The sequence below is a fragment of the Ictidomys tridecemlineatus genome, chromosome 5 (assembly GCF_052094955.1).
Source record: "Ictidomys tridecemlineatus isolate mIctTri1 chromosome 5, mIctTri1.hap1, whole genome shotgun sequence".
Classification (NCBI taxonomy): domain Eukaryota; kingdom Metazoa; phylum Chordata; class Mammalia; order Rodentia; family Sciuridae; genus Ictidomys; species Ictidomys tridecemlineatus.
Genome location: NC_135481.1, coordinates 9,917,313 through 9,929,925, shown reverse-complemented (window position 1 = coordinate 9,929,925; position 12,613 = coordinate 9,917,313). Strand labels below are relative to the sequence as shown.

At 44.0% G+C, this 12,613-nt stretch overlaps 1 protein-coding gene across 4 annotated transcripts in view; it reads left to right on the top strand.

Moving 5' to 3' along the window:
* Arid3b (AT-rich interaction domain 3B) overlaps nucleotides 1-12,613 on the top strand; it is a 45,381-nt gene that overhangs the window by 24,851 nt on the left and 7,917 nt on the right. For 3 of the 4 annotated variants that reach the window (XM_021728317.3, XM_005316796.5, XM_040274813.2), the window contains exon 5: nucleotides 12,157-12,340. In XM_021728317.3, the coding sequence (XP_021583992.2) occupies nucleotides 12,157-12,340 (184 nt within the window). Of the gene's footprint in view, nucleotides 1-3,900; nucleotides 3,941-12,156; nucleotides 12,341-12,613 lie in introns of all 4 variants that reach the window. The other variant, XR_013438692.1, reaches the window with a different exon arrangement.

Sequence of the window (12,613 nt, the reverse complement as noted above, 5' to 3'; positions counted from 1 at the left end):
AGCTACTTTGTCATACATCCTTGCCCACAATGTTAGCACAGGTCCAGGCAGAGAGGTACTGGCATGTTTGCTGTCTGAATAGTCTTCTTGTTGTCATAACTCAGTTTGCCATGCAGGGCAGCTGAGCTCCCTTGAGATTTTGGGTGCCTCTTCTTCCTTTCTACAGCTGCCTTGATTGGAGGTCAGTAGAGAGCACTCTTTGCTATCTACCTGCTATTCTGGGGCTGCCAGATAGTCATTTAGTGTATTTCTGAGTGAACCCAAAGTAGAAGTCTTTGCCTTTGGTCAATTTATGGTTATTTGGGTCCTGAGTAAATCTTTTTTTTTTTTTTTTTTTTTTATGTCTGAGTAAATCTTTGTACTCTACTCAGCACTTATGTCAGATATTTCACTATTTGCTATCACCACCAATAAGAGGGAAACAGTTCAGCTGGCTGCTTGTTAGTTACTCTAATACAGGATTTCTTGGCCACAGCACTATTTGCTTTGGGAACTGGATTATCCTGTGCACTGGAGGACATCAGCAGTTTCTGGACCTCATCTCCCTAGGTATTAATATTAACCACCACCACCCACAAGTCATGACAACCAGAAATGCCTCTGGGTATTTTAAGTGACACCTAGGAGGTCAAAATTGCCTCCTAGTAAGAACCACTGCCATAGAAGGATGGGGAAGAGTATAAAGATAAGAATTCTTTTCTGCAGAATCCAGCCACAGTGTCACACATTTGTAATCCCAGCTACATGGGAGGTTGAGGCAGGAGGATCTCAAGTTTGAGATCAGTCTCAGCAAATTAGTCCTGTCTCAAAAAAAAATAAAAAGGGCTGTGGATATAGCTCAGTGATAGAGTATCCCTGGGTTCAATTCCCATTTACCACCGCACCTCCCCAAAAAAATGATCTGTAAGAAAAAAAATCTCATTATGGAAATCACCTTAACCTCTTTTCAGTACCTGAGGGTGGGCCTGAGTCAGGTGGTATCTTGAGCTCACACACACACACACACACACACACACAAACACACACACACACATTGCCAGAGGGTACTGGGAGCCCACACCCTGGGCTGGAGTGCAGAGAAAGCCTCTCAGAGGGGCTGTGGCTCCAGTGTATGAAAGACCTAGAGTCTCCTTCCTGTAATGCTCTTATCTGATAAATTAGAGTGATAGTTCAAAAGAGCTAGGAGCAGATTGTACTCTGAATCATCTGAAATTTGCTGCCTTTGCTCTTCCCAGAATGGGCAGGCCAAGAGCCCCTAGACATGTATGACTTATTTGTCATTCCCAAAGTGGAGTGTCTAGGACACTTGAGCCAGATCTTGTTAACTGAGACCACGGAAAAAAATCTCACACCTTGGCAGAAGATCAGCAACTCAGCTTCTGGAGCTAATGTAAGGATAAGTAGTAGATTGTGCAGGAGTGATGAGCACAGCCTGAATTTGAAAGGCCTGTGATGTCCACCTGCACTGGGAGCAAGATCGGGCAGCTTTGACACAGCAGGCTACCACTGAGGAAGTAGACTGGGCTGCAAAGGAGGCAGCCCTCAGCAGGCTGCTCCAAATGACTGCAGCTGCAGGTGATAAAACGACAGTCCAGTGGGAGAAGGGCACAGACTTTAACTGCTGCTTTGTGCTGTCTCTCAGCTATTAACACATTTGGGTGAATTGACCGCAACAGATGGTCCTTTCAGCTGTCAGCCGTTGGTGTCTAGGCCTGTCTAGGGACTTGCACCCTGGTAAGCACCCAGTTGAACAGCAGAGGAGCCTGAGAATAGTAGAGGTAGCTGAGACAGTGCCCCACTCATGCTGTCTCCTGCTGGCCTTGGAATGGCACTGCTGCAATCATGTCAGGAGACCCAAGGAAAGGGAAAGAGCTCTGGACTAATGAGTGCAAATCCAGGGCTAACAACCACCCCTCTTCATGATCTTGTGCAAACCCTTCCCTTCTGGTGGCCATCTGTAAAATGAGAAGGTTATCTTAGAGTCAACTTGTAAGTTTCTGTGCTCTGTATTATGGTATCCATGATTGTTCTATTGAACTCCCCACAGACAATGAACTACCCTTGATGAACAAAAAAAAAAAAAGAAAGAAGAAAATAATTATGTGAAAACTATACCAACAATCTCTCAGACCAAATGTTTCTTTGTTTCTTTGCTAAATAATGTATTTCCTCTTTTGCTGACTGAAGCCAAATTGAATAAAACAAGTTGCTCTGTATCCCCAGGCCCTGCCAAGAATATTGCTCTAAAAAAGATGAGTTAGATTTCAGAACTCTAATGTCCCTTTTTGCTTACTTTTGCTGTTGGCACACATATACTTGCAGGTACACATGCAGGTGCATCAGGCATGTGTATGTGTATGTTTCTTTGCAAAAAAGTCAAAAACTTCTATAAAGGGGCCAAGGGTTGTGGTTCAATGGCAGAGCGCTTGCCCCTCATGTGTGAGGCACTGGGTTCGATCTTCAGCACCACATAAAAATCAAAAATAATAAGATTGGGAATTGGTAAATAAAGTTTCTTAAAAAAACTTCTAAAAAAAATTGACCAGTTTAACTCACTGTGGGTGGTTTCTGAGCTACTATTCCCTGAGAGATTTTTCCATTTAGTTTTCCAGTGCCCAAGGGGAGGGACTGATTTATAAGTCTGATAAGCAAAGGCTGTGTATAAACAATTCTATTTTTCATCAGTGAGGAAGAAAAACTTGTTTCCTGGCAGATGAAACAAAAGTATAGTCTCATTAAAGAGCCATGATGATGATGATGATGATGATACAGGTGAAACAAAAGTATAGTCTCATTAAAGAGCCATCATGATGATGATGGTGGTGGTGGTGGTGGTGGTGGTGGTGATGGTGGTGATGATGATGAAAATTATGTTGGCAATTTTGTAGTTATTTTTTTATTATTAACACATACACTTTACAGAACTCTTTTGGCCCATTATCTGCTGCCCACAGCTATAGCTCAATGGGATAGAGAAAGCAAAGATTATCACCTGCAGCCATGATGAATCAGCCCCAAGATTCAGGGACTTACCTATGGCCAGAGAGCAGACCTTAGCCTTTAATATTCTAACTTTCAGAACAATGTTCTTTTTTCTTCCTCCTCTTCCTCCTCCTCCTCCTCCTCCTCCTTTTAGTTATAAATGGACACGAATAACTTTATTTCTTTCATTCATTTGTTTATTTATTTATTTTTATGTGGTGCTGAGGATCAAATCCAATGCCTCACACATGTGAGGCAAGAGCTCTGCCATTGAGCTACAACCCTAGCCCCTGCTCTTCTTGCTTTTAGGAAATGTGTTCCCTAACACTGGCAACCCCATTACTTCCCTTTGGAGTACCCAATAAGCCTGTCTCTCTTTCAGCATTCTGAGGCCCACAGAGTGCTGGCTACTTCCATTGGCTGTGGCCCAGCAGAAGGTCCCATAGCATTTAGTTGATTAGCTCAGGGTAAAAAACACTGTGTGCAAGAGGAATCTGCATCCCAGGGTTATCATTCCTGTCTCTTGAAAAAGCAGGTATGACAATTCATAGGGGTAAGGAAACTGCCATTTCTCAAGGCAGGATGGGATAGAATCAGAGGAAACACACCCATAATGCCCTCAAACAGGGCTGTCCCTTCCTGCTCTCCCCACCCCCTAACTCCCACCCCCAGCTAAGGAACTGCCTGCCTGTTCACATGGAAGACAAGTTTTGTCAAGACCTCACTAGTAGAGAAGCCCTACCACCCCCACTAGTTCTGGTCAAGGCTGCCTGCTGACCTTGGTTTTCCCCAATGGATTGTTAGATCTGTTTTTGATGTGTATATACAAAGAATTTACTGTGGGAAAAGGGCTTGGTCTGCCTCAAAGTGCAATTTGAGTGTTTTTCCTTCTGTTGTGTGCTTATCTATCCATCTCAGGCAAGGAAATGTTCATGACATATATTGCTTTTGCCATTTGGTAAGTAAAGACGATTTCTTCTGTATTCTTTGTATCTTGTAGTAAATACTCTGTGCCCTGGATACCCTTCCTGATAGAATAAAATATGTTGTCTTTGTCAGATTAAATAAGTTGGTGGTCTTCACTTTCTAACTTTATCTCCAAATGAAAGTCTAAAATGCATATTTTTGACTCTCAGGATAAGCCTTTTGTCAGAGGCCAGGTCCTTTTCTTGCTCCAGGTGATCCAGCTGCTATGATAAACATGGTGTTTCTCCTTCACCTCTTATAATAATCATTTAATACTCAGTTATCCACAGTGAATGGGAAGAGAGCCTGGATTTTTTTTTTTTTAATACCAGGGATTGAAAACTCAAGGGCTATTAACCACTGTGCCATATGCCTAGCTCTTTTTGTTTTATTTATTTGTTTGTTTGTTTGTTTGTTTTTGGATGCATGATCTCACTAAGTTGCTTAGGGCCTTGCTAAGTTGCTGAGCCTGTTACCCAGCAGTTCTACTTCTGGGTGTATACCAAACAGAAACAAGTGCTGTTCTTCATGAAAGACACATGCAAAGATATTGATAGCATCATTATTCATGATAGTTGGAAACAAAAAATAACTCAAATGCCCATCAGTAGTAGAATGGACTAATAAGTTTGGCACAGACATAATGCAGTACAGTGAAAAAATGAACTGCTGCTGTATACCTGAAATGACTCTCATAGTCCTAATGTTGAGCAAAAGCCAAACACAAAAGATTATATTTTACTTATTTTTTAATATTTTAGTTGTATATATATATTTTTTAATATTTTTAGTTGTATATATAATACCTTTATTTTATTTATTTGTTTTTATGTGGCACTGGGTTCGATCCTCAGTGCCACATAAAAAAAATAAATAAAAGCCACAGTGGTGGCGCTTGCCTATAATCCCAGGGCTTGGGAAGCTAAGGCAGGAGGATCAGGAGTTTAAAGCCAGCCTCAGCAACAGCGAGGCAATAAACAACTCAGTGAAACCCTGTCTCTAAATAAAATTCAAAATAGGGCTAGGGATGTCGCTTAATGATCAAGTGTCCCTGAGTTCAATCCCTGTACCTAAATAAATAAATTAAAGTTTTGGTGGTGGTGGTGGTGGTGGTGGTGGTTGTTTTTAAGTGACTTTTTTTTAAAAAAAAAAAAGTATGAGATTTTTTTTAAAAAAGCTTATATACTATATTCTTCCATTTATATAAAGTTCAGGAAAATGCATTTCAGAATAGTGGTTAGTTACCTCCAGGCTCGTGGGATCGGAGGATGGATGTTGATTGAGAATGGCTGTGGTGGAGTTTTCTGGGACCCTGGAAACATTCTGAATTTTGTCTTGAAGGATGGTTACATGGGTGCATATGGAAGTACAGATCCATTGTATACTTAGGTTAGTGCACCATACCATATGTAAGTCAGACCCACTCAGTATGCAATCAGAGGCAGCAGATTTAAGTATACCTGTCAGCCCAGTAAAAGGATACTAGCGGGCTGGGGATGTGGCTCAAGCGGTAGCGCGCTCGCCTGGCATGCGTGCAGCCCGGGTTTGATCCTCAGCACCACATACCAACAAAGATGTTGTGTCCGCCGAAAACTAGAAAATAAATATTAAAAAATTCATTCTCTCTCTCTCTCTCTCTCTCTCTCTCTCTCTCTCTCTCTCTCTCTCTCTCTCTCTCTCTTAAAAAAAAAAAATATATGGGATCTGGGGCTGGGCTCACTGTGTCACAAGGATGATCCAGAGCTCTGAACTCAGCCACCAGGCTTCCCTTTAAAAAAAAATTTAAAAATAGGATACTAGCATGTCCTTGCCTCTGCCCTGCCCTCTGGAACAGTCAGGCTTACAGACTGCTGGACACTGCCACCCAGTCTCCTCATGGGGAGGTATTTTCTACATAAACAAGTTGGGGAAAAATCACCAGTCATTTCCCTGAGCAGCACAAGAATGCTATAGAGGAGTGGTTCGGAAGCTGGCCTGCCTGCCTGTGCACATTCCCTGCTTAACATGAGTTTTTCTAAACTCATCTAGGCTCCCTGGTCAGCTCTCTTGACAGGCTATGGAAATGATTAATGATCTCTTTCAAAGCCAGGAAAAAGCAGCAAGGGTCCCTAGTAGGGCCACACCCTGAGTCCTGGGCCCTCACCCCTGACCAGTAGGCAGGAAAGCAGCCATGTGAGTCTGTCTGGGGACCCTGCTCCTTATTGCTTCTGGTCTTCACTTGAACATGCCCAAATTCTGTTGTGAAGAGGAAGTGGCTTTCCTTTCAGCACTCTGCCATCTTCCATCTTTGTCTCTAGAGCCAGAGGTGGCCATTTCCTTTCTTGCCCTCACCTCTACCCTAGCTACTTCTGTATTGTCTGATAAAAAGAAAGGTAAAGTGCCAGGGAACATTTTTTGTTGGCCATATCTGTACTGGAAGAGCCTGATGACAACTCTGGCCTGCTAGTGCCAGTGCCCAGCAGCATTCCCACCAACAAGGGTTAAAGCCCCAGGAGTCCCACAGGGAGGCTTCACTGGGTTCCTGGCCCTCATAAAAGCCTTTTACATCCGTCCCTGGTGCTGCCTCAGGCTCCCTGGCTGAAATCTGATAAGGAGCCTCTTTGTTGCAACTGTCAGTCTCCTTTATTGAGGAGGGAACTGGAGACCAGCGGTATTTCTTGGGGTACAGATAAGGCCCTGGATTCCTGTCAGAGGGAGCATGATTAATTACCCTCAATCCTAGCTCCTGCTTTGATAGCAGTGACTGACAGTCTGCAGGCTTCTCTATCAGGTGCTCTGCACCCCCCCACCCCCCACCCCGCCTCCATCACCCTGCATGTTGGAAGCTGAGATTTGGTTTTCTGCAGGACCAACACCAGTGACCCTCAGAGAGCTCAATTCAGATGTGTGATTGCCTCCTTGATGTACACAGCAAGCTGCTTTTGTGCTTATTGTGGTCACAGGTTTCCTTAGAGGAGGAGATTAAAGAGAGTCAGAGAGGGTACCCTGTTCCCTTCTCCTGAAGAAAGGGGTAAGAACCATTACTTGTGGACTTGAACTTCATGGACCTAGTCTTAAACCCCATAGAAGGTCCTTCACAGGAAAAGATCCCAAATCATGCATTTCAAAGTCACTTGACAACATTATTCCCTAAAAGTGAGTTATCCTCTCTCTGGTAGTCACAATTATCAATTTATGTTTTGATTTTTTATTCTGAAAGTCATAAGACTTTAGAACTGGAAGTCAGTTCTAAAATTCCTCATTTCATAGATGGGGAAACTGAATCTGTGGAATCTGTTGAGTCCCCGAGTCCCACTCCCCAGGAGTATGTATTAGCTAAAAGACTCTACCTCTTTCTTCATAGAAGAATCTTCTTTGACAAGGGAAATGACTAACAGGTCCATTCAGCATAAGGTGAACTGTTGAGAGAGACCAAACTAAGGATTCCAGTTGAATCTTGGTCATCAGAAGAATTAAAGCCAGGGCAGATATTTTGTATCTGGATTGTCTAGATAATGTGCAAAAATCATATTGTCATCTAGAGTTACCAAGTGGGTGGCCTCAGCTGTGTTTCTGACAGTGCTCAGGGGCCAACCTGCCCCAGGAGCTGCTTTAACCCTTTAACAGAGGAGACTGATTCCCTTATTGACTTGATCTCTGGAACCAGAGTGCCGGACCAGAGAGGTCCATGTGCAGTGAGGTAGGGTGAGGGAAAGCAGGATCCCAGTATACCCAGGGTGGGACTGGCTGCAGGGGCCACTACCAGGGTATCCCTGCATTAGCTGCAGCCCTCTGGTATGAGGAGATGATTCCCAGGAATGGCTGCTCTCCCTTTGCAGGTTCTGGGAGAAGCCATTTTATAGCCTGGACTTCAAACACCACTTGGACCCTTCTTGTCTTCTCAGATTCTGCATTTACCATTTCCCTTCCCTAAGCAGTTCTCATTCTAATACAGTCACACTCTGGGTGGTTATAAAGAGACTAATTTTTAACAAAATTTATACATCTGTAACAGTGTTACTCTTCAAAGAAGCTGTCTCAAATGGCTGAACATTTAGTCCATTGACTATTCAGAATGAACATGTCAACTTCCTGGGGAGTTGCCCTTAGAGACAGTTTGAGCTACACTGGAAAGTCTGTCTTAGGTGGCTCAGCGGTAGAGTCCTCGCCTAGCACGTACAAGGCCTTGGGTTCGATCCTCAGTACCACATAAAAATAAATAAATAAATAAAGGTAAAAAATAGTATAAATATCCTTTCAGGATGAAGGGATCCTGATCCCTTCATCCTGTTCACTTGGCTTGCTTCCAAATGAATGATGACCATTTCTAAAAGTATAATATATTCTCTACATTTGACAATTTACCACTGCAAAGAGATCCCAAAGAAAATAATGCAAAGTCTGAAAGCTGTTAATACATGGAGTTCTAAAATTATATGGTATGTCTCTCCAAGGTGGTCTAATAAATGGTACTCCCTCAGCTGGGTAAACCCTGCTGTGCTGTAAACCCTCAACCACGGGCTGGGGTTGTGGCTCAGTGGTAGAACGCTCGCCTAGCATGCATGAGGCATTGGGTTCGATCCTCAGCACCACATAAAAATAAAATAAAGATATTGTGTCCACCTACAACTAAAAATATATATATATTTAAAAAAAAATCCTCAACCACAACTGCTCTGTGTACTCACAAATCCAGCCACATATACTCTTAACATCTTTCCTTTTTTTTTTTTTTTAACCCCATTGTATTGGAATCTCAAACTGGGATCTCAAAATCCCCTACTCTCCATCCATTCTTTACCTATGACTAGTCTTGTACTGTGGGACCTGGCAGCACAGCACTTAAGCCCTCTGAGCCCTCAATCCTAGCTTCTGCTTTGATAGCAGTGACTGACAGTCTGCAGGTTTCCCCATCTGGTGTTCTGCACCCACCTTTCCACTCCCCTCACCTTCCATGTTGGGGGTGGAGATTTGGTTTACTGCAGGACCAACACCAGTGACCCTCAGAGAGCTCTCTTCAGTTGGTGATTGCCTCCAGTTCCCCTAGCTGTTTAATGATGGTTTAACCCATGTTGCTGGGTGTGGTTGCACATGCCAGTAACCACAACCAGTCAAGAGGCTGAGGCAAGAGAATCACAAGTTCAAGGCCAGCCTCAGCCACTTAATGAAGCCATAGGCAACTTAGCAAGACCCTGTGTCAAAATAAAAAGAGGGGCTGGAGTTGCAGCTCAGGGGTAGAACGTTGCCTGGCACGTGTGAGGCACTGGGTTTGATCTTCAGCACTACATAAAAATAAAGTGAAGGCATTGTGTCCATATACAGTTAAAAATAAATAAAATAAAAAGGGCTGAGGATGTGGCTCAGTGCCTCTGGGTCTAATCCCCAGTACCAAAAAATGAATGAATGAGACCTTTTTAAGACTGAAAGGGGAAGGTGACCTCTGTTGGGGCTATCAGCATTTGACACTCAAAACTGAATCTCAGCTGTCCTCCCACAAGCACGAGCATGTGTTTTAAGGTTCCTAGTTGAGTTACCACAGAGCTGAATACCTTGAGAAGCATTTTCCCTTAATCTGCATAATAGGCTTATTTATTAGCCACAATAATATTCAAGGTGTGGCAAAGGAAAAGACTGTCCCTGCTTCACAAAGCCAACAGTCCTCCTGAGATACTACATGGCATACGTGAACCTTATTTATAGAATAATTGCCAAATTTGGAAGGGTATCACAGAAATTCCTGAGGGAAGGAATCCATGTGAACTAGGGTAGTTGGACAGTTCTTTCTAGAGGGAGTGGACACTGTTGAGGGTTGAGTGGAGGCAGGTCATTTCAGGGCTGAGGAGGGACAGTGCCGGAGAAGCAGAAGTCACTGTGGCCCAAGGAGCATAGTGAGAAATCCCAGCTGACTGGAATGAAAGGAGTTGTCAGGATGTGCTCAAATACCATATTTCACCCCATAATTGTGGTAGATTTTATGTCTTTTTTTTTTTTACCATTATGTGAAGCTTTTTTTATAGTAAAATTGTGCTAGTATTACTCAAAATCATTATTACTAAACTGTTTTGGTGCAAGATTTGGATCCACAGAATACTCATGTTGGCAGCAGTGAAATGTGGTACTTTATAGATGATCTGTAACTGGGTATTGGGAACATGGGTGGTATGCTGCTAGCCAGAAAGGAATATGCCTATGAAAGGAACTTCAAAGGGTGAATCAGTGGAGCCTCCTAACAACCTAAAAGTGGGTAATAAAGAGAAAAGAGGAGTTAGTGCTGACTTTGAGGTTCCTGCCTAACCTATAAGAACAGTGGTATTGGGCTGGGGTTGTGGCTCAGCAGTAGAGCACTCGCCTGGCATTTGCGAGACCCTGGGTTCAATCCTCAGCACCACATAAAAATAAATTAGTGAAATAAAGGTATTGTGTCCAACTACAACTAAAAAATAAATTAAAAAAAAAAAAAAGAACAGTGGGGGTTAGGGGTGGGACAGAAGAAGTGATGGGGAAAGGAATTAGTTTAGAGAGATAAAAGTGAGGTCATACCCACATTCTGACTTGGAAGTGAATAGGTCACATGTGAGGATGCCCTGAAAGCTTCTGGAAATGTGAGCTTAGGAGGCCTATGTGAAGGAACCTTGGGAGTGGTCCTCCCAGACTTTCAGGAAATGCCATGGAAGCTGTGTATTTATCAAAGCCATAAGTATATTTGGGCATACAGGCCTCCAGAAGGAAGTAGTGTTAGCCCTGTCCTGCTAGGAGATCAATTCTGCCACATCAGGCTTTTGTCTTTGTGGTAGGAGTGAGGTTCACTGTCCACAACAGCATGGGGAGATGTTAACCACTTTGTGAACTGTTGTGTCTGAGTATATCAGTAATCCGCTGATATTTTACCTATGAATATTTTCAGTCTAACTCCATGATCCCTTTGTCCTTGACTCTCGAAAGACCACTGGTCAAGACAAAGGTCTTCAAGATTGGTCACTCCTTCCCACTCTTAGGAAAGAGGTGTGATCCTGCCATAGCATTACCGCATGCTCCCTCTTCAGAAATGTGGGACCCTTGACTCCATTCTCTGGCTTTTGATGCTTAGGACTAGAAGAAAACTGGCCTGCCTTTAGGGGAGAGAGCTGGAGAAGCAGAGCAGCAAATAGCTGCCCCCCCTCTGCTCAAGCTGTTGTGACACCACCAGAGAGCTCAGTGTGTCCTCAGTGAGATGGAGGCAGGCAGGGGAGGTACGCGAAAAGCAGCAGCAGCCTGTGTACAGTAAAAGGAGTTTGCCATCAAAAGGCAACAAGTCTTATACTCTGCCCTGGACGGTGACCCTTCCCTGTGGAATTCTCCCCTCTGACCTATAGATCATTAATCCCGGGGCTGCCAAATGACAGTCATCCATCACGCCTCCTGACGAGCATCCCAGTCGGCTGTGAAGGGACCCCAGTACCGCCCTCTCTTCCATCCCCTGGTGCTCATTAGTAGCCCTTCCTGCCCGGTGCCAGGTTTCCTAATCAAGTCCCTGGCTCCTCTCACTTCCCCTCAGGGCTATTGGGCGGAAGCTGTTCTGACCCTCCCTCTTTCAGAGGCCAGAGAGGGGGTGGGGTGATTAGTGGAAAGAGAATTGTTGAGTGGCTTTTCATTCCCCTGGAGATCTGTTTGTCCAGCAGCTCCTTTGACATGGTGAGGCACACTGGAAAGAAAGAAACCATGTCTCCGTCCTGTAGCAGGAGGGGAGAAGTAGGCAGGCAGTATGCAAAGGAATATACTATTAACAAACTGCTACCAGGGAGTAACAAGGGTTAGGGTTAGGGTGTATGATCAGGAAGGGCCTCTCCTTCCAGGGAGTCAGGATAAGGCCTGCCAGAGGAAGCAGCCCCTGAGTAGAGTCCAGATGCTCCAGAGGAGTATAAATTGCCAAATCATTAGGAAATAATCTGGAATTGTATTGCAAACAGACAACCCCACTGAATTCATCTAGTCCTGACCTCTTATTTACAAATGGGAAAACAGATCCAGAGAAGCTAAGTGTCTTGTCTAAGGCCACTTACCCTGGGAGTTGGACCTGTCCTTCTCATCCTAAAGAGAAACAACAGCTAGTCTGACAGCTTTCAGGTTTGGGGAATTTGAGTTAAATCACACTTCTAAGCAGATTCATGAACAGTGTTTCCAACTCAGCTAAGTGTGAGCATACGCAGGCATCTTTCTCAGCCCTGTCTTTCTCTTATTATATAATCACAGGGACCCCCATCAACCGGATCCCCATCATGGCCAAGCAGATCCTGGATCTATACATGCTGTATAAGCTGGTGACAGAGAAGGGGGGCCTGGTGGAGATCATTAACAAGAAGATCTGGAGGGAGATCACCAAAGGCCTGAACCTGCCCACATCTATCACCAGCGCCGCCTTTACCCTCAGGACCCAGTGAGTGACCAGGGCTGGGGAAGGAGGTGGAAGCTAGAGAAAGGGGATGTTTTAGCCCAGAGCTGGAGGAGGAAGGAAGGACATTCCATTACACAGTTAACAGGAGGAATGGAATTCCTGAAACAGTGAGGAGCTTTAGAGATGAATCTCACACTAGACCAGGTAACAGTGAGAGTCACCCTAACCCAGGGTCTTCTGTGTACTGATACTTTACCATTCTCTTTTATTTAAACCTCTATCTTGTGAAGTATACATTTCCCTAATTTCTGTATT